We start from the raw sequence: 22,330 nt of genomic DNA on the forward strand, positions 1-22,330 counted from the left end.
GTTACCACACACTCATCCAGGGACTCCATGTCATCATATCATTTTAAAGTGGCTTAGCATCGTCCCCTAAGCCTGAAGACTTCTTCTCCATCTCATATAACATCTCCATCTGCGTTTGTTTCGTCTGGTTTTGTGTTTTTTTTGTTTGTTTTTTTTTCATCATACCCTTCTGAAGAAGAGGGAAGAATGGAAATTGCTGGAATTCCTATGTGTTCTGTAATTGATGACAACTCTTCCGTTAGTATATTTTTATAACATATTCTATGCTCTTGTGGATTATTCTTTCTCTAACAGGGGATGGCCCAAAGGCATAAAGCCCTGTATAATTGAAGAAGAAGATACTTTTGCACGTGCTACAATATTTTCCAATTTTTATCAACAGATGTCAGTAAAACACAAAAAACGCATGAGTCAAGGTAATCATAATTCCCAGACACAAATTCAGGACATTTTCTCGGGAACCAGTCGTGGTCCAAATATTTGGGAGATCACAGAAACCTTTTTCATAAAGGTCTCTGAAAATGAAGATGTATGGAAAGTGAACTTTATGTATTACATCTGCGAAGGCCGGTGCTCTCAACTAAAAGACTAATTATACAGGGCTTTTGACTACTATGGATGCTCCCAACTTTCCCTCCCGCTGTGTATACAATAGGTCAAGGCCGTCCGAAACTGATGTAAACAAATAGCCATGATACGCTTGCTGTTCAGGATAAACACATTTTCTCGGATTCGCCCCCTTCTTCGAGCAGGTTGAACATGTTGTAGCGAATTATTTTTCATGAATTTCATTTTTTTCTTTATTCGGTTCACAAAGCGAGTCGATGAGAGTATGAATAAGTGCTTCAGTGAACAAGTGATTAGGGCGAGTGACCGATTGAGCGAGCTAGTGATCGAATGACGGAGTAAGTGGGTGAATGAGCCGGTAAATGGATGAGTGACCGTTTGAGCTAGCTAGTGAGTGACGGAATGACCGGGTAAGTGGGTGAGTTACCGAGTGAGTGAGACCGTGTGAGTGACTCACTCGGGAACTGCAATAGGTGTGTTGGCCATTTTTTTCTGTTGTTAAAGTATGGCCGAAAGCATGGCGTGAAGTGACCAAGTGTGAAACAGAGTCATACTTTCGGAAGTCTTTCTTGCCAAAAAAGAAAAAATTGCCTAAACATCGTCAAAAGGGGACAATACTATGGCTGTTTGAATGAAAAATGAGCTGCAAAAATGATAACAAATGTAACATTTTTGGACTAAATAATGGCTCAAGATCAAGTAACAACTGTAGCGTAATCTCCAAGTCTAACTAAGTCGCCAAGGCTGTAACTGATGCTATGTGCATAGGCGGATCAAGGACGGAGCAAATTTTATAAGTTCATTTGATTATCCCATTTTACGAGACAGGCAAATTTTCCCATATTATTCTGCACTTATGAGGGGCAGTCTTTCCCATTGCCCCCCTCCAGATCTGCACCTGGGCATATTCAGACATCTTCAGCTAGATGTCTGCCTTTGCCCAAAATGGAGGGGAGGCAGGCATCTTCAGCTGAGAATGAAGCTGAGACAGCTTCAGCTGCACGTGTGAACCATAGGCAGGCATCTTCAGTCGCAAATGGACCTGAAGCAGACATCTTAAAATTCCAATGAAGCGAAGGTAGCCATCTTCAGCTGTGAATGGTGTGAACATACATTCTGCACTGGACCCATACTACAAGTGATGCTACCTGCAACTTGACACGGATTAGTTGAAAAACTGAATTTCAGGTTTTTTAAAACCAATCTGTGCCAAGTTGTATCGCTTACAGTATTGCTCCATTATGCACCCTGTTTTTTTTGTGGTAATACATCAAATCATCCCGTATTTTATGTGACAGACAAATTTTCTCCATTCCTCTTGCTCTTGGAAGAGGTGATTGTTTTCCTTTGGATTCGCGCTCGGCTGTGTATGCCGGAAAAAATCTCTAGCATAGAAATCTTAATAACAATAACAGAAACCAAAAATCATAGTTATAATAAGAAAATATCACTTTTAAGCATGGGCATACCCAATGAGGGGCAGTGCCCCCCTCCAGAAGAGAAATTAAAGTGTAGTAACTGAGTAACTGACACACATCACAGACGTATTAGTATCAGTGAGTTGCCCCCCCCTCTAGTTCAGGTCCTGGGTATGCCCTTGCTTTCAAGACTAAACCCAGGAAAAAACAACAGTGTAAATACAGTGAAACCAGTCTAAGATAGATCCTCCACCATAAGAGCTTTAGTATAAGGGTTTTGGGCATTTATTTTTGAGGTTACATGCTCAACTGGGCATGTGCATTTTTTGAAATTTTCCCAGCCCAGATATATATCCATCTCAGGCCAGGGGCGTAGCCAGAAATTTCGTTCGGGGGGGGGGACCAAAGTGACAGAACAATGGATTTGGCCATCTTTTTCCCTTTTTTCGGTCATTTTCTCACATTTCGGGGGGGGGCAGACCCCCCAAGTTCCCCCCCCCTGCCCCCGCTACGCCCTTGTCTCAGGCAAAGATGAGAGAGGAAAAGAGATTTCGAAGGAAAAATTTGTTTTTTCACTCACTCAAAAGGTTCATAGGGTTACTTTGTTTTCTCACATTTGTGAGAAAGTGCTGTCACCTGTTGGAAAAATAGTTGACAGCATGAGCATTACAAAGAAAAGAAAACAAATTTACGTTAAGTTCATACCACGGTAGCGCACATTCCAACATGTACCAATTTGTTAGAAGTTCCGCAAAGGAATATGGACGGCGTGCGTGCTTTAGTAGTAGTAAATGAGATGTATACTGTATGAGACGTAAACCTGTCTCAAACGAAATCAAAATATAGTCTGTTTAATGATTAGTGCTTTTATTTACACCTTTATAAAATGGAAATCTGTCTAAAATAGAATATTATTCCAGTGTATTGATGTTCTGTTTCATACAGGTTTCATTGTATAAATAAGCTCTAGATTGTAAATAATTCCAGATTAAAAAATAAATATTTACACATATGTAAACGAAACAGTGCCGTCTTAGTGCATGGGCCCACCCGAGCATGGCACAGAGGCCTCAGAAAAATGAGATCTCATTGAAATTTTTGAGAATTTGTCATATAGGGCCTCAGAAAAATCACTTGGCCTGGAGCCCGGGATGCTCTTAAGACGGCCCTGATAGAAACAGTGATCGGTTCTTAGAGAACACATCCTGGTATTTTTCAACTACACTAAACACAGAAGACATGGTAAAGAAGAGCATTATAGCCTGACCTGACGATGATGGAAAAGGGTAAACCACGGCTACTCCCGCTGAAAGGGAACAAAGAAATGGGAGACTGTGTCAAAAGATTCTCGGATAACAAAAAAGGGTCAAGGTTATCGCCCCCTCCCCTGTAGTCTGCTTGACCAATTGGTCAAGCCCTAAAGCTTGGTGAGACAAAGGAAAATCTGTTTGCAAACCACATGGTTATGGCAGGAGTACTCAAACTAGTGCCACCTGCATCACAGATGGAAGGAAAGAAAGTTCTAGAAGGGAAAAAGAGGAAAGTGTAACCCACTGCCAATAGAGGACCAAAGAAAAAAAAAGCTCCAGCCTTCCCAAATTCCTTGGAATTGTCAAGGGAATCTAGGAATTTTATATACTCTAGCTGTTTCAAGATTTAAAATATAATATCCTAGACCAGATACAGGATTGAAAATAGTAAACACCAGAGCTTTTTTAAATAGTACAACAGGACTGTGATTTAAACGTTTTCTGGGGGCTTGCAAAAAAAAACATATACGTACCATTTCTAGAGTATTTTCTAAAGCCACTGTTCCCCCCCCTTCCCCCACCCAAATGGTTGGTTTGTAATGCAATGATCAGAGCACAAAAACAGGCAGGAATGCTGCGGTGAGAGACATTTAAAATTCCCAAAGTCGTCTTCAATGTAAAGCATTTGAGAATCTGTGATGTAGGTTTTGATTTGGATGTTTGTTGTTCCAAGACACTTAGCACTTCTACCATATTTAGTGTGTGGCTAAGATTTTTTTCTTTTTAATCCATAGATAATAAACTGTTTGCAACTGTTGCTGATGCATCGCCAATCTCGGATAAGATTACGTCAGAAGAAGATAATCCAAACAAGGTAATTTTATTGTGCAGTTCATTTGAAATGATTATAAGTTGAATCAAATTTAACTGTTGAAAAATTTTAAATAAATGCTTAATTTACATTAAGAGAGGCGGTTTTTTAAAAACTTTTCTCCATTTTTCGAATTTGAATATTTCAGTGAACATTGCACTTAGAAACTTGGAATTTTTTTATTTGGCGTCAGGAGAGACAGGGCAACACCTTTCTAATTGGGTTTTGGGACACACAAGGACTGTATAAAAAGTTAATTTTTGTATTTTAATAACTATAAAACCCCCCTTGTAACATGAATGACATATCTGAGTACTACATGTTGTTTGGAAACTTTTTCTAATTGGAAGTATGCCTATAGGATCAACGGTTCGCCAGTAAAATACCATACGACCTGTTTGCTATGCACCCTGTAGACCTAGGCTATATACCTATAGATATTAATTAATATTTTACCCAATTTCTCAAGAAATTAGTCTACACATTTTTAAAATAAGGTTCTTGTGGCTTTCACTATAATAGATAGCTTTTCACCTTTTCCCATCTTTACAAATCGATCGCAGCAGAAAACAGCCACACAGAATTATTCGATAAGCTCCCTATAGAAATTATGTCTAGCTATAAAGATATGCAAATACGTTGAGTGATGTGAAGTTTTTCCACAACCAACACTATGAATCAAAAAAATGTGAAAAATATTGCCAATTTTTGAATGAATTTCTGAAGTATTGTGTTTCATCATCTGTGAAAATGGTTTTGAAAAACTCTTAACTTGTACTTTTGTTTTAATCACCATTTTTCATCTGTCCTTTGTAGTTTTTTCCACTACTAAATGAGAAAGAGAAAATAAAATGTGACTTATATATAACTGTGTATTTACATCGTGAATCCAGAAAGGAATTTCTAAACTAATGTTTTGTAATAATATAATTTATAAATTAAAACCAGGCAAAGTTCTAATTTTTGTGAGAATGTTTTTCACTTACTATCACATGTTGTTCATTTATTTTTTGTTTATATTTTTGCAGCCTGTCTTCTATGAGAAAAATCCATTTGAGAAAAGCAACAGGGAATGCCTTCTGTGCAAACACAAAATACTTGTAGATTACAAGGTTAGTTGATACATAAAATACATTGAGCCATTCTCTAATATAAATTTTTCATAGTCTTGAGCTGGCTCAAGCTTCAAAAGCCCACCGGAATACTTTAAAACTTTGTGAATATCTTAACGAAGGGATAAGATTTAAAAAAAAATCAGTTTAAAAATTCCCCGCCAGTGGTTGTGTTTTATTGAAATTGTAATGCACATACCAATGTTTCCAATCATTAGACCAAAATCAATGTGTGTCAAAAGACCTTTGACAGATTCATTTCTATTCTCATTCATTCACTACTACTAAACTAGACATGCATCTCGTCCATATTCCTCTGCGGAACTTCTAACGAATTGGCACATTTTGGAATGTGTGTGTATATATAGTGAACCTTTCTTGAAGTTTTTTTCTGTGTAGTACTTGTTATGTGTAGTGCTGCCATCTGCAATCAATTTTTTTAACTGAGTTTTTTCTCAACTCTTAGTGATTGAAGTGTAATGAATGAATAATTATACCGTTCTCATTCATTCACCAAAGAACATTGAATTTAAAGTATGTGCTTTACTGGTAAAACACTTTTGAGAAGACTACTAAACCGTACATGCACTTTGTAAACATTCCTCAGGAGAATTTCTAACAAATTGGTTATATGCATGAACGTGCTGTGTGTGCGTGCGTGTTTGTATATATGTGTGGCCCCCCAATATATTTATGTTGTGGGAGTTATGCTTGTTTGTGTTGTACCATTGTCACCATCTGTCTTCCATATTTTGAAACAAAATGGATGAAATGCATAAATTTTCATGTTATGTAAGTATCTTGAAGGTCTGCCTGCTTTCTGCAGAGAGACTTTTTCAAATAATACACCGACAAGCATTCATGCCTCAAAGTTGGAAAACTATAAAATTTTGCAAAGACTGTGATTCTGCTCCAATAACTATGCCAAGATCTATTAAAGTGGTTACGAAAAAATTCTCCCTCCCCCATCATTTAATTTAAATATTCCAAAATTGTCATGATTTTCTCATTAGTAGATGGGGCTGTACACAGTTTAGAACACACCAACTTTAATTATTGACACCCTAATGTATATGAAGGTTCTTGGAAAATGAAAAGAAAATCCACGTAGAGAGAGAGAGCCCAGGCATGGATCCAGAGCGATAAATACGGTAGAAAATGATGGCTGCTCCTATAAAATAGTGGTGCTCAAACTTTTGTCATCTGCAGCTCTCTAGTATAGTCTAACAAAGAATCACTTCAAAGCACTGAACAGGAACGCACAAGTATTGGCAGCTCACCACGACATCCCTGACCAAGGTTGGCGATGCCTCTAGGAGCTGTGATGCAGACTTTGAGAAACACTGCTATAAAATATGGTATGTGTATATTCACCGTACACCCTTTACTCTCAACAATTTGAGCTTCCCAACATATACTCCTGGATTCATGCCTGATAAAGCCTGTAGATAGTTTGTAGTCCAATGTAAATATGCCATGTATAAGCTTTGACTCCAGTGGCGTAATTCACCACAAGTATGTACCACATTGTACAAACATCACCAAGGAGTACTGTCAGGAATATGCTGTGAGATGCAAACGGCCAGACCTATGGGCTGCAGACAATTGGCAGCTCCATCATAATAATGCATCCCTCCATTTTTCACATTTGGTTCACGTTTTCAAGCCAAACAACACATGCCTGGGCTTCATCAGGCTTCCTACTCCCCCAACATGGGTCTGTGTGACTTCTGGCTCTTCCTCGAGCTGAAAATGCTCCTAAAAGGGATCAGATTTCCATTAAACAAAAATCAGACATCACTCGCTTACATTTCCTCAATCATCTGTGATCTACCGGCGACTGGCAGCTTCTGCAGGCAGAGAAAAATTTGAACATGTACATTAGGATCACCTACATACGTGCACCAAAACATGCCTTCCTAGCCTCATTGGTTTGCGCATGAAAAATTATGAACAAACACTTTTTAACGAAACTCATATATTTAAAAGCATTACCTATATTAAGTCGCTGAGAGGGATCTCACAATAAATGAGACTAGTTTTTGAAATTTTAACCATTTAACTGATTAACTAGCTACCTTGTACACCTATAAAATCATTTAGTGACTGTTTCCTCGTTACTAAAATACCTCAGACTTCAAGAAAATTGTTTGACTTAAATTAGAAAATAAAAACATAAAAAAACAGGAAAGGGGAGGATTGGTATGACAAATTTAAAAAGCAATTAAAATTTATCTTTTTCGTAATTGTAGATTTATGTTTTTCTTTTTTCTAGAATGTCAAACTTCTCAGTCAGTTTGTTTCACCATACACGGGTAAAATTTATGACAAACATATCACTGGACTGTGTGATGCTCAGCAAAAGAGAATAGTCAAGATGATAAAAATTAGTCAAAGTTTTGGTATGTATTATTTTCTTCCAGTATAAGTGCATTTCATGCCTTCTGGGGTTATTGTAAATAAATAAATAAATAAATTATCATACACTATATATGTTTTTAATATGTGTAACATTCATTCATGTTCAGAAGAGTTACAACAAGTGTCAAGCATTATACACCAATAGTGGCTCATTTTCATTTTTTTTTTTTTTGAATTCATAGTGAGCATAAAACAATGGGTCAATTCTTATGTTAAGTTTCCAGGATAATTTATTGTAACCATAATTTTCTTCCTATAATCCGTACATGAAAATTTCATTGCTTTGGGGAGGAAAAAAAGGTCATCCTGTAACCCACAGAAAAATGGAGAAGAAAAAGAAAGGGCCTGACTAAATTCGGAAGTGATATGGGGGGAATGTTGGAAGAATGCTGAAAAATGTTAAGAGAAGATGGATCGTCTAATTTTGGGCTAAGAAAATTCCGAAATTTTGTGAGATTTGTTTTGAGATAGTGAGACAAGGAGTTACTTAGGTAATTGGATTTTTTGGTGAAAAATTAGATTTTTATATACTTATATATAAGGTTATGTGTGGAGACTGAGATTTTGTTTCTGAAAGAGAGAAGGGGAATTATTGAATTTGAGTATATGCAGACATTACAGTGGATTTATTTTTCAGATTGACAATATCTTGGTGGTTGAAGATGTATTTTTTAGAGGAACACCGGATGGCTTTACATTTATTGATTTACAGCTTTGAATTTACTCCATACTAAACGAATATTATTAGAGGAAGATGAAGAGAGACGAAATCAGGGAAAATGAGCATGAAGGATATTTTGCATAAGGGGTAGTTGGCCCTGTTAAAATTGAGTTTTGTAGTGAGTTTAAAGGAAGGGATGGTGGAAGAAATTTATAAAATTTTGTGGTCAGAACAGCCACTAAAAACAGGGAAAGCTGAGACCAGGATTACATTGGAATAGCTATTGGATCTAATATAAAGCTAGAGTGGTTAGAGATTCTAGTTCTAAAATGGTTTGGACATGATCAAACCTTAACTAGCATTGCAAAAGTTCTGTACATAACTTGCATTGCTGTACCATTTTAATTCCAGCAAGTATACAGTAATGCTATCCTTGTATCAAGAGGTAGCATGATCATCAGTCACCACCAAATCTATGCTGTTATTGGCATCTCTTTTGAATTGGCAATGTTAGTTATCAGGATAAAATGCATTTTGAATTTTTGTAACTTTCATTTACACACCAAAAAATTAACAAAAGTAAAATTCTTCCCCAGCAGAGGGTTGTAGGCTTTTTGAAAATGAACTAAAATATTTAATCCCATTAGAAGCCAAGTCCAATCATCATCTTTCAAGATTTTTCCTCTGTGAAGAGTAATGTTATAATCTTGTAATTAATTATGCAATAATCTTGCCCTCCATATTGGCAAATTTATCACCAGATTTCTAAAATGTTAGCCAAATGAGATCTATTCGAAAAACTGTTTTCCCAAAATCAAAACTTCACTTTGTTGCCAAAATGGTGATATTCTCTCCTTCACTATCAAGTCAAATTTTTGGGAAAAAAGTGCATATGTGTTTATTGCGTGATCATTTTTTTTTTATGCTGTCGTTTTAGTCAGATTACATGGGGATCAATGAAACCGTAATATTTTTAAAGCAATTTTTAAAATTTCATTGAAACTGTTGCACGTAAAAAGCTTCAATGAAGACTGCAAGGCGTTTTAGACACGTTTGTAGCTTGACAAACGTGACCGGTGGAAACAGTAAAATAATAATTCAATCAAGCTTTTAATCGAACAAATTATTTTATGTGAATTATATATTTTATTTATTATTACAGTATCATTGTAGCGAGATTTCACTCTTATTTTCTTATAATATGACCTCCTTTACCAAATAATTAATCTTTTATTCATTTTCAGTTGTTTATTTATTATTATTTTTGGGTGTGATTGAAGTTTTCAATAATGTGAGGTGGGCTCGACCCCATTCGTCTTAGATTTTCAAGATGCTAATGTACTTTTGTTTTAATTTTTCAGGCTATATGCCATATGTTATGAAAAATCCAAAGTATCTGAAAGATGTGAAACTCTTTGATCCATTCAAACCAACAAGACCACATCCTTATTAGTGTTATATGGCTTTGTAGAATCATGTGTAGAATATTTCATTTGAATAAATAATATTTGCTGTATACATATTGTTGAAGATATTGTAAAAAATATTTTACCTTCATTCACACAAATTTCCTTTATATGGACCACTTTATTTATATAATTTTGCTTTGTCTTTTGTGAGAAGATTCAGGAAAAAATTACCACTTATCCTTTTCAGACCCGAGCACTCATTCTTTGGAATTCAAAAAATGCATTAAAAACATAAATGTCGCCAAATCTTTATTTCTTCAAAATTAGAATTTTTTTCTTGTGAAAACATAATTCACTTCGCTCAATTTTTTTTTCAGCCTAGATAATGTAGGGCCTATTCATCTTCACATACAATTTTTCCAGAATATTATTGTTAAATTTTATGTAATAACTCAGACTTTTAACAGAGGCATTTTCTCCTGGAAGCCATCTTGAATAAACCCTTGAACATTAAAATTTTAGTGCTGCCCTCTGATGAAAGGCCCCAAAGTTCATATTCACCATATTTCTAACTCAAAACACAATCCTTTAAGTGAGCGGGGTCTGATAGGGTTATACAGTGCAACCTCACAATAGCTCAACATGCGAACCAAACTTTTGTCAAAAATAAATAAAAAATCACTAGTGATTTTGAATTTAAATAGAGTGTAGCCCAAAGTCAAGTTTTTACAAAGGGACACCAGTATTGATTGGTAAGACACAATTCTAGGTTATGGTGTCATAGGGGACTTTTCTCTAATAGGTTTGTTAATAAATGGAATAGCTTACCCATTGTAATTGTAAATTCTAACACAATTGACACGTTTAAAAAGAAATATGTTAATCACATGTTGGGGTAGGTCGAGAAGCTATCCATGTTTAGAATAAGACAACCATTAGTATTCTTTATGGGCATTGTATAATATTTTATCATATATATATATATATTATTTGTAGTTGCATTTTTAATTGGGTTGCTGTATTTTTGAAATATATAAAAATCCATATTTGTTATGGGCATCTTTTTCTCAGCCACCTCATTCGATATTTTGCCTGTTGTGGCCTTGTATTTGTATTTCTCTTCCTATAGCACATCTGGCACAGAGATTTCCTGGATATTATTCTGAGGAAAACTTCTATAAAAAAAGTTAGTTGCCCCCACCAGGAATCAAATACTGCCGGTCCTCATGCGATCCAGGGCAAGTGTAGAAGAGGGAGTAATAAGTAAAATTCAAAGCATAATATATGATCAGAAAATTCATCGTATAGAGGTGAAAATATTCTAAATAATTTAGGGAGCGGTCTGACTCTGAGCCCTGTGTATAGACACTCCTTTGAAGCTTATTAAGGAAAAACTTCCTAGTGCAAAGGAAACGTGAGATCAGGGCCGGACACATGGGCAGGTGCGAAGGGTGCGGACGCACCAGGCCGCTAAATTTTTGGGGCCGCAAAAGGGAATAAAAATGTTTTGATTGCATTTTGACTTCAACAAAGCAATAGATTAAAATTCAGTCCAAGATAGAGAACCTCTAAGGTCGAGGGCCTGGGTAGATAATCGGTTTTCTAGCCCTGAGAGCCCCAAATCTTCAAGTGCCTGGGGCGCACTTTTTCACTGGGAAGCGGACACTTTTGTCCATATTTATTGCCAAATTGGCATTTTTTTTATGACCACGGAATTTTACAGTCATCCTCGAGCACCGGAGTACCCATGGGTTATTGAAAAACCCCTGTTCAAAAGGGCCGCAATTTTTTTTTTTTTTTTTTGCACCGGGCCGCAAAATACTTAAGCCCGTCCCTGCATGAGATACCCCCCCCCCCCACCCTAAAAAATAGGGTTCAACATATTTGCTTAGTCACCCTTGAATATATGTTGTTTGAATTTAAATTTGAGGTCACTAAATTAGGGGGTCCTGCACCAATTTTTTTTTGCTTTGAAAATTTATTTAAAGCATTTTGTACTTGTCGTTCATCTGGAGAATCATTGGCGCGTTTTTTTTTTCTCCAACTGGCGCTTCTTAGGGAGTTTATTGTATCGATGTTTACGTGTTCCAGCAATATCATCAGGAATATAACACCAGTGCCAGGCTGCAAATTCAACGCGTAGACCGCCATGCTTGTTAATAGATGAAAATTTCGGACGACTTTGACCAGTGATTGAAAGAAATGTCCTAAATCATGAATATGCTGCTATCTATGGTTTAAAATAGTACTAGTAAACAATATTTTTTCGTTTGCTTTGTAAATGATAGATAGCAGCATAAGTTCTGTTTGTGACCAATTTCACTAAAATCGGTGGTTTTAGAGATTATTATTAGCGCCATCTACGTACAGTCCGTCTCCCACGAGCTTTTAGTCAAAGTCGTCCATTCTTGTTGTTTATTTCGTTTTTTCCATTTTCGTTTCGAGGGCTGAAAGCAGTTTCATTAGCGGCGGACGCGTCATGTAGGCGAGATATTTTTGACGATGGACCCGAGTAAGAATTACGACAATTTACTTTTCCCGATCTTGAACAATGAAGGCAAGATCGAAGGATTCCTGGACGCAGTCTTCGAATTTCTTTACCGAAGGTAAGTTCAGCTACTACATCTATCGTCATCAATAATTGTGAATTACTGGAGGGTTCTTAACTGTGTGGACCCTTTGTGACAATGACAAAGTTCGCGAACCCCTTTCTTGTGCGGAAGTTTATGACGGAACAATAGGGGTTCGTTATAACGAGCGTCGACTGTGTTTTGTAAAGGAGTCCTCCGTCATAAGGGGGAAACAGCTTAGATATTGGTCACCACTTGGTGATTTTGTGACGCCAAACACGTCCGTCGAAAAGTCGCCAAGGCCGTAGGCCCAGGAAGCCAGCATCAGGGCTCCCACTCGTCCTACTTTTTGGTAAAATGTCCTACTTTCTAGTTTTTGTCCTACTTTTTTGCCAAATCCTATCGACAAAATTTGTGTAATTGATTTTAAGACTGACCTAGTATACAAACAAGACAGTAAAATCCAGTGGGAGCAGGCAAGCACACGGAGAAAGTTTCAAGCATAATGCAGGTGCCATATTTATCGACTTTCTGAAGAGTATCTTGACTCCATGCCATGCCAACTATAGTATAATCCCCTTTGACGAGCAATGCAATGTCCAAAAGCATGACGACAAGTCGCCATGAGTGGAACAGGGTTATGCTTTGGAACGTCTTTTTTTGTGCCAAAAAAGGGGATAATACTATGGCTGTTAAAAACGGGGCGGGGGAATGCTGATAAAAATTGAATGACAAAAACAATAATATTCTCAGACTCAATAAGGGTTCGAGATAAAAAATATAACATCCTGGACCAAGATAAGCAATTGAAAACAATAAAAACTGGGACTTTCTTTGAAATAATACAACCATCCTCCTGATACGTAAATGCTCTGGAATATTAATAAATAATACAACGGTCAGGGCCAAAAAAAGGAAAGCTCTCTGTGTTCAATAGAAACATGATTGAAGAATTAAAATAGCTAGTATCCAGAAAGAAATAAAAATGGATATATGAAATGTACAATCTGTTAAAACAAATCCGAGATGACATATTCCAACAGGAAAAACAATGTAACATACTGGGAAAACGATACATGTATAAACAAGCAAACAAAGCTGAAATGCGGTGGTCGATACTAAAACCTATTACTACTAGACCAGACATGCACCTCGTCCATATTCCTCTGCGGAACTTCTAACAAATTGGTACATGTTGGAATGTGTGTGCAGTGAACCTTCCATGAAGTTTGTTTCTGTGTGATGCTTGTTATGTGCGGTGCTGCCATCAATTTGCTAACTGTGCATGAAGTGTAATGATTGAATAGCCTATTATTACTAGCAACCTCTACAGGGGGGGGGGGGACATCACCTTCAGACGATAACCAACAGAAGGAGAAAAAATAGCAACCCAGAAGCCTAAGGAAATAATAAGGACAGAAGAAAATGACTGATCATCACCTACCAGGAAGAAAGGCAGCATAATGTAATAGAAAGAAAATCGCCAAAGAAAATGAAGATTATAGTATAGCTGTCAGATGCTTGTCATCCCTGTATCTCTGAACTTTTGTGCGATCCAATAGCAGCCCAAGTTTGATGAAGAGTCCCTCTCCTATCTCAGAGACTAGTGAACATTGAACAGCACCATCTATCACTTTCTGATGACATTTTATGTCATGTTTTATATGAAACAAGTCTAATTTAGATGTTCTCTATCACCCCTGGAAGTTTGTAGGTGTAGTTTTGACATTCTGTATAAAAGCATTCACAAAGCAATGGTCCCCCCCCCCTCTCAGTATTTATGTATTACGTCGTTGACCACTTCAGAGCTTGACTACCATATTCCGCCAAGCAATTAACTTACACGCTTAACAGCAATGGCTCGTAGAGAATTCGTCAGGGTTACCATAAGATCAAAGCAAAAGTTTTTGAATTTATTGTAAATGACACTCCCATCCATTATTGGTACTAAATCACACCGTTCTGAGATGCTGAAAATGGTAGACAGCATAATACATAAGTACCGTTTTGTTGTTATTTTCAGACACCCTGTATAAAAGCAATTGTGAGCTCTTGTTTTTGTTCTTATAGGCCTACGGGCTTTACTGTGTAACAAATACATCTCTACACATGCAAACTACCGGGAAGTGTAAATTGTATAAGTTCATTTTATCATTACAAATGTGGCTGTTACATAGACAGCAACGTGAATAATCTTCCCATCATCTTCTCAGAACTGATTTCTTCAATGTTTGGAGAGCAGGAGATGACACAGCTATGGGATTCCCTCCTGGTTGTGCAGAAAAGCTTGTGAAAGCGGTAAGTTGCATCATTTTTCGTGTGGCTACACTGCTTGTGGTAGTGTTGTAAAACAAAAATTATGTTCAGGTATCATTTTGCATTACTTTCATACCAATCTAGGCATTTGTGAGGTACATGAAGAAATCGTTACCAGATGTTGTTGAGGTTTTGCCACCTTATGATGAAGACGTGCCACTGGGTAAGTGCATCTGCAGCAGTTCTGTAATAGATATAGTCGATTTTTGATACAGATTTTTACGCTTTTTGAATAAATACTCAAACTTGAGTAGTTGGATGCAGTGATGTCACTCTATTACAAGTCTCTGGAACTATTTCAGGACCCTGGAAGCCAGGTTGCCAAAGAACCTGGGCCATTAACGAGTAAAAGTATTTCATAGGATTGGTGAATTAAATTATTGTTTTTTTAATTTCCACAGTATTTGATGCGCAATAGTGTATCATAAAACATATTTGATATTATTTCACAACCAATGAAGTGAAATAACAAGCATTAATTACGTGTACTTCAACTAAATGGTAATTAATACATTTTTTCAGTTTCTACCACTGTCCCAGAAGAAACCCGACCCTGCCTTCCCCTATTTTATTTATTTTTTCTGTGTTGCTGTCTCTTTCTTGTAACTATTAACTATAACTTGATTTTACCCAGATTGCATCGCAGAAGAAGTTGAAGTGTCTGAAGTTGATTCTACTGATAATGATGACGGGAAGCAAGATGAATCTACAGCCATGTCAAATGATGCCGATGATAGCAGCCAGTTGGCAAATCAAGAAAGGTAACTCATCTTGTAATATAAAACCTTCTTTTCTAAACATATATGGGGGGGGGGGGGGAAAGGTTGAAGTTTTTGAAACAGCTGTTGTTAAAATAGCATTAACGTCAAGAAAATGAAATACAGTAAAACCTTCCATAATGGACACTTTTTAAATTACGTCAACAGTCTTTGGTGTATTCTACTACACCTATCTTTTCGTGGACAGTTACTTTTTGGGGATCAAATTTTTGGTTTCAAGTGTGCCCATTATCAAGATGTTCCACTGAATTCTTATGTAATCATCAGGACTTGACAAATCCCAGGCGCCAGTTCACAATAGTGACTAAAAAATTGATATTGACAAAACTTGGAATTACACACACTTAAAATTTTCTGTGTGTGATTACCAGCCCAGGTAAAAGAAATATTTTGGGCTCCTAAAATATTTGGTTTTTGCCTAGATTTTTTTTCTATTATTTGTCAAGCCCTGGTATTCACCGACTTGTATAATGGGAATGGTGCTTGAAGCAATTGCTTTAGAAATTTTGGATTTTGGGCACTGTTTGGCATCCAAGGGTGTTTGCACCTCTGAAACTCTAAAATTTGATCCAATCCTTGAAATAAAAATTGGCTTTCCTGCTTGAAGGTCATCATTTGCTAGAGTTTTTTACTCAATATTTCTTCAACAGTGGTGGTTAGGATCATCAGGAGTAGACGGTCATAGCTTTCATCTAACAATAGGGCATAAAAACCGTATCAGCTACACACCATCCTTGAAAGTTTTAGAATGCAAAAGACTACAATTTAGAAAAAAAAGGAAGAAAACTATGATGTTTATTAATATTTATACCTTTGAGTATATATAAAATATGTAGGGGGGAAAGCGCAGCCCACACAGGTGTATATACTATACCATAGGCGGAGATAGACTTGGAAGTCTGGGGGGGGGAGGGCATGGTCATTATTGCTAAGGGGCATGATGATAATGATGTCAATTCATATATAGACATATGCATTAGATCAATTGACTCCACCTTTGATGCTGTTGGGGGGGGGGGGGCGTATCTCTGCCCACAGTCTGAAAGTTGTTTACCACACTTGTTTTCTGTAAAAAATTATGTTCAGAGTAGGAGCAGATCAGAACGATGTGTCTGGAGGGACAATTAATTGTGTTGGTTCGTAGGATCGCCCCCATATTTCTGCATATTTCGTACTCTGGGTTCAATACCTTTTCAATCCTTGTCAGAATCTGACTCAGAGATAAGACAGAAAAGGTGACTTCAAAAAGTCGTTTTCCCCACCAAGGATTTAACTCATCAAAATTTCAGTGAGACATGGAGGGAAAAATAAGTTGTTGAGTTCTGTTATTCAGAACCAACAATAAAAACGAATTACTGAATGAATTCTGTATAACTTTTATTTTATTCAATGCTTGATGACAACTTCATATTTATAAATAAACGCTATGCCACATGTTATATATTCGGTGATCCATATTAATTGGTATTGATATGGAAATGAGCCAACCAACTTAATTTTTTTTTCATTCTCAAATCATAGTAACGTAGACAAAGTCTACACAAGCGATTGCGAAAGCTATAATGGAGCTTCTTATGACAAGTACAGCTGGTCGCAGAATTTGAAAGATGCCGATCTCCTTGTTAAAGTAAGTACTTCAGTTATAAACAAAGAAGCAACACATTTTTATATCTTTGGATATTTTTCAGTGTTCCTGTATATTCTGTGATAATGCATGAATATTTAAATGCTGATATTCCTTCCTTGTCCACAAAAAATTTAAAATCAAGGCTAAGGAGCCCTGAAAATGTTTTTTTTTGCACTGTATCCGTGTCTGATAAGGACAGCCCTGGAATGTGCTAGAAAGACCAGTTCAATTTATATGAATTCTCAGGCCCTTCTCACACAGGGATACTCAACTGGATCTCAAGTCTACTTGAGACCAAGAGATTGGTCAACTCGAGTTGCCCATTTTCTCTTGCACAATGCTACTAGAAAAATTTCAAAATAAAAGATTGTGGATAAATGGCATTGGTTTCATTTAGCTCCTTACCTTTATGGGACCACAAGAATATTTGCCAATACTGTGCAGTTAAAAGATAGTCACGTTTTTAATAAATATTCTATTTATTAGCATTAAATTGTCAAAGGCACAATGAGACATTTTGACACAAGAACGGTAAATAGTCAATCAACTAAAAAAAGTGAGCAGTTTCATATGTTAAGTATGCCTGTTTATATGTTAGATAGTAGCACTCTACACAAATACAGTCAACCTCAGTTATAATGGCATCGAAAATTCCTCACAATTTTGTAGTTATAACTGAGGTGTCATTACAATTGAGGGTGATGGTTTCAAGACTTTTTTAGATTTTGCTATGCATGAAGCCTCTACACCATTTAATATGCTAAGCATTCTTGATTATGATAAATAAACAATAAAAAAGTAAATGAAAGAAGCTTTGTTTGGGTAAAATGATTGTCTCATGTCCACTTGGATGAAAATATTCAACTTTATGTGATTCTTAAAAATAAACTGCACACACTCTCTCAATTGATTATATTAATTCATTATTGCATTTATGATTGTCAAAGAAAAGAAAAATCCATCAACCCCCCCCCCTTCCTCCCCTCTACTAGGTTCAGTCACGACGTTTTGATGCAAAGCACACTTTCAGAACACACCATTCAGGAAAACACTCCAGATAGATAGGAACAAGCAATTTGTTGGAGCACTTGGGGCAAAATAGCCTCTGCCATATTCATTGAAGTAATTTTTGCACATCCCTTGTAATGCAAAGCTAGGTAGAAGTAAAGAATACAGAGATAAGAGATTCTGATCCGTGGGAAGACACCATAATTTGCTACAAGTACTAGAAATAAAAGCAACATGAATAGAGACCCCCCCCCCCCCCAATAGCTTCTAGGAACACTACTAAATACAGTCAAACTCTGATTTAACACCACCATTTATTTCGTAGAATTTTGGTGCTATAATGAGTTTGGCATTATATCAAATCATGTTTTTACAGATGTGAGGCCTAGAAATAGATTTGCTTATTTAAAATTTATGGCGCTGAGCAGGTTTGGCATGACATTGGGAGGGGGGCATCAAAATGAGATTCTATGTATTCGTATGTAGAATGCATGGAGACTAAACAATGAGTACGTCCAGTGTTAAGCATGTAAATAAATGTTTTTTCATCATTTTGAATCAGTAAAGCAATGGACAAACATTTCTTTCATGTCCTAGACATTTCTTGGGGAAAATAAAGCCATAAATGAAACAAAAATGGCAAAAAATGTGTCCTTATTTCCTAGGTCATTGCATTTTCGATGATGTTATGAGCAAGGTTCAGAATCAGTTGCAGCCACCACTTAATGCCATTATAGCCAAAGGTTACAACTGAGAACATTATAACAGTTTGAATGTAGCAAGTCTCTTTACTACAATCAAAGAGACTTGCATGCAAAGGTGCCTGTCAATCAGTGGCATAGCCATTCTAATCTCCAATAGTCCAATATCCTTGCTTAAGTGTTAGAAATGCATTAGTATTCTCCTGTAAAGAAGGGCCTGAGGAAGTCCTGAAAAAAAAAAGTTTTTAAATTTCTTTTGATTATCAGCAGGTGCACTTATGTCCCTGGTGTTTTTACCTGTCATTTTTAGAGGATTTTTTTTTAAATCTCAGATTCCACCAAATGTAATTACTGGTCAACAGGTGGATGTTTCCATTACCTCGAATCACATAAAAGTTAGAGTTCTGGATGATGGCGAGTGGCTGGAAGTTGTTGATGGTGACTTCACCAACAGAATCAACATAGAAGAATCTGTGTGGACTTTGGTGCCACGAGAGCACATTCACGTAAGTGAAATAGATCGTCTACTATAATTACTTACCATTTTCAAATTTGGTTTAATTAAATATTGACTCAAATGCTCATCTTCCCTAGGTTTGTCTTCATAAAGCAAAAGAGAAGTGGTGGGATGCCTGCTTTGTAGATGAACCAAAGATTGATGTCCGCTCTATAGATGCGAGCCAGCCATTTGAAGAACTAGACGAAGAATCTCAAGCCAAAATTCAAGAGCTTATGTACAAGGAGCACATGAAGCGACTCGGGAAGCCTGTAGTGCAGCATTCTGTAAGTCATTCAGTCTGTGTGACTAAAGTTATTCTTCAGAATATTGTTTTCTTTCAATCACATCAAGAATATGAAGATCATAGCTCCTTATATTTTTTAATCTAATAAATCACACTTTACTTTAATGTGACTTTGTGGTTGTAAAGTGATGAAAAAACACCCGTAAAACAAACTGAATCAAATCAGAGCATGATATGTAACCCATTTGCATCCTACCTGGTCTGCATCGTCACAGATTGATAGAAATAAGTTATTATATACTATACAAGGAGGATTATTTCATTCTCACTGGTAGGGGACATTCACCATCCCACAAATTATTTTGCCTAGTTAAGCAAATTGGATGGATGAATAAATAAAATGAAATGCAGGATGTTACTTGAATGCAATGCTCATCTTTTTCTTCTAAGACAACTTGTCATCTTGGGTCTTTGTTAGAAATCAACAACAATTAAAGTGTGAATTTTTTGCTGCTTAAAACCAAGAAGTGTGTTAGATAGTATAGTAAAGCAATACCATCTTCATCATATTATCATCTCCACCATTATATTGTTGGATCCACCTTAGGTGTCTGTGCCATATATTAGAGTCAATCTTGGTTGCAAAAAAGCTAGGAAGTATCTTGCTGCAGGGAGTGGCTTAAGCGAGGGTGCAAGAGGATGCATTGCACCTGGGTAACAGGATGCAAGGAGGTGGCAGCCTAGACTTCAAAATTTTTAAAAGTTCCCAACATAATTTGTAAGGACAATTCACATGAAATCACACTTTTGACCCACACTACAATGATAGAGATGTTGAGAAAACAAACAGAGCCTGGAACTGTAATACCAGAAACAAGAACGCAATTTGTTAAGGACGGGCTTGAGAGAGTCTCGACCCTTGCAGAACATATTTTTTGCACCTCCTGCCAACCCTATCCCTCACAATTTATCGTAACAAGGAAAAAAACCTTTCCCCCCTTTTAGCTCGGATTCAGTGTACCTCCAAAGCGGACAAAAATCATTTTTGACTTTTTAGGTCAACGAAATTTTTTTCACCCACTCACTACAGATTTAATGCCCCTCTTGAGCTGCACCTCATGCGACGATCGCACTACCCAATGGCCACCCCGTGTTCTATCACAAGGGACAAGTGTGCATGTTGGTGCCCAACTCACTGATAAGTGCTGTTTTGAGGATTATGTTCACTGGCATTATCAAGAATGCTGAAGTTCAGGACCAAAATGCATCAAATTTCCTTTAAACGTGGGACATATGGGCGCAAACATTTTGTTTTGTAAACAATGATGTGTGTGCTGCTTTGTTCTAAACCAGTGTTTCCCCAAGTGGGCGACCATTACATCGCCCCCCCCCCCGGTGGGCGATGTAATGGTCCAGGAGGGCGATAGAAGCTCTGCAAGTATAACGTAGGATCCTATGAGTTCTCTTGAGTCGGGGGGGGGGGGGGAGAGCGATGAGAGAAAAAAAATTCTGAGGAACAGGGCAATGGAACAAAAAGTTTGGGAAACTATGTTCTAAACAAATCAGGTTTACCAAAAAAAATCTTATGTATAAATCATGTCCTCAAACTATTGTATCATACACATTGCTTTTCCTAATTTTCCAAACAGAAAATGAACAAGATTTTACGTGAGGCATGGAACAAGGAAAATTCACCATTCCGAGGCCAACCTTTCGATCCCAGCCTGATCAACTTTGCCAACAATGAAGACATTCCTGAAACTCAGTGAGGTAACACAAAATATATGAATTGAACTCATACTTTTGAAGCTTTCATCATTTCGCTATACATAATTTCAAGAGAGCCAGAGAATTGTAAATACGTATTGAAACTGACTTTTGTTTTCGAAGTTTATTAAACTTTTTACACATGTTTTTTATATTGTTAGTCTGGACAATTTTTTTTTTTTGTCTAAGACAATTATTCATGCTTTCGCTGCCATTAATGAGTTAAAGCAGGGGTTTGTAACATTTTCCAGTCGTGACCTAAAATCAACATCAGCTTTGCAACCCTTGAAATTTTTTTTTTAATTTTTGACACCAGTGATGCAATAAGTGCATCTGTAACAGAACTGTGGACTTGAACGACTCATCTCTGAAGCTCTTGCAACCCATAGATTAAGAACCCCTGGATTAAAGAACACAATTCTTTTTCAGGCAAAATGGTCACAATGAATTGTTGCTGGGAAATTTTGCAACACAGAATTATTAAATATTTAAATGGTCTCCACATGACTATAACATAGCTGAATGAAAATTAGTGAGATTTTCAATCAGATCCAAATTTACAAAAACATGTGAAAAGGGGATTTTTGAAAAACAAAACTTTGTGCTAGCCACTGCCAATTAGCGCCGAACAATAGATCAGATTTCCTGTCATCACTATCCTCAAATCAAATCATACTAACAAAAACATATTCATCAGGCCTTAAAACAAAGACGTGCAGTTTTAATGGAACATATGGTCATACTAGATACAAGTCATTTTGTGATTGTCCAGAGACGGAACTAATATTAGTTGTTTGGTCAATTTTATATATTTTCCTTGCCAAAACGAAACATTGATGCGACTCAATGGTGACAATTTCATCGATTTTGTTGCACCACACCTATTTTCTGTGCACAAGGGCTAATTAGACCGGGACCGACAATGTTTAACATTTCTGGTTGTTTTTACTCATTGAGAGGTTGATTCGCTAACCTCTCTGGGTGAGAATCTGCACAGTAACAATCTTTTTCTCTGTTTCTGTTGTCCACCTGCATCAGGAAAGTTCTGAAAAATGTGAATAAGTTATTGAACACTCATGACACCTCTAAACATTCTTTTGTACTTTAGGC

At 36.8% G+C, this 22,330-nt stretch overlaps 2 protein-coding genes across 3 annotated transcripts; both read left to right on the forward strand.

The window, feature by feature from the left end:
- Window positions 1-359: 359 nt before the first annotated feature.
- mRpS18C (mitochondrial ribosomal protein S18C) lies at window positions 360-9,820 on the forward strand. Of its 2 annotated transcripts, none has more exons than XM_089241250.1 (5): window positions 360-416; window positions 4,030-4,109; window positions 5,135-5,218; window positions 7,494-7,620; window positions 9,662-9,820. In XM_089241250.1, the coding sequence occupies exons 1-5, from the start codon at window positions 383-385 to the stop codon at window positions 9,751-9,753; spliced, it is 417 nt and encodes a 138-aa protein (XP_089097376.1). In that variant the 5' UTR covers window positions 360-382; the 3' UTR covers window positions 9,754-9,820. The 2 variants fall into 2 exon arrangements, with proteins under 2 accessions (XP_089097376.1, XP_089097375.1); XM_089241249.1 differs by lacking the exon at window positions 360-416 and adding an exon at window positions 618-752.
- Window positions 9,821-12,071: 2,251 nt separating this feature from the next.
- On the forward strand, window positions 12,072-21,372 carry LOC149079001 (nudC domain-containing protein 3). Its single transcript, XM_089241251.1, has 8 exons — window positions 12,072-12,315; window positions 14,493-14,577; window positions 14,680-14,758; window positions 15,230-15,356; window positions 16,896-17,001; window positions 19,043-19,216; window positions 19,305-19,493; window positions 21,103-21,372. Exons 1-8 carry the CDS (start codon window positions 12,212-12,214, stop codon window positions 21,220-21,222), a joined length of 984 nt encoding a protein of 327 aa, XP_089097377.1. The 5' UTR covers window positions 12,072-12,211; the 3' UTR covers window positions 21,223-21,372.
- Window positions 21,373-22,330: the final 958 nt, after the last annotated feature.

Source organism: Pholcus phalangioides, unplaced genomic scaffold, assembly GCF_987345545.1.
Source record: "Pholcus phalangioides strain wild (caught in Gottingen) unplaced genomic scaffold, Ppha-v1.0 ptg000013l_1, whole genome shotgun sequence".
NCBI lineage: Eukaryota > Metazoa > Arthropoda > Arachnida > Araneae > Pholcidae > Pholcus > Pholcus phalangioides.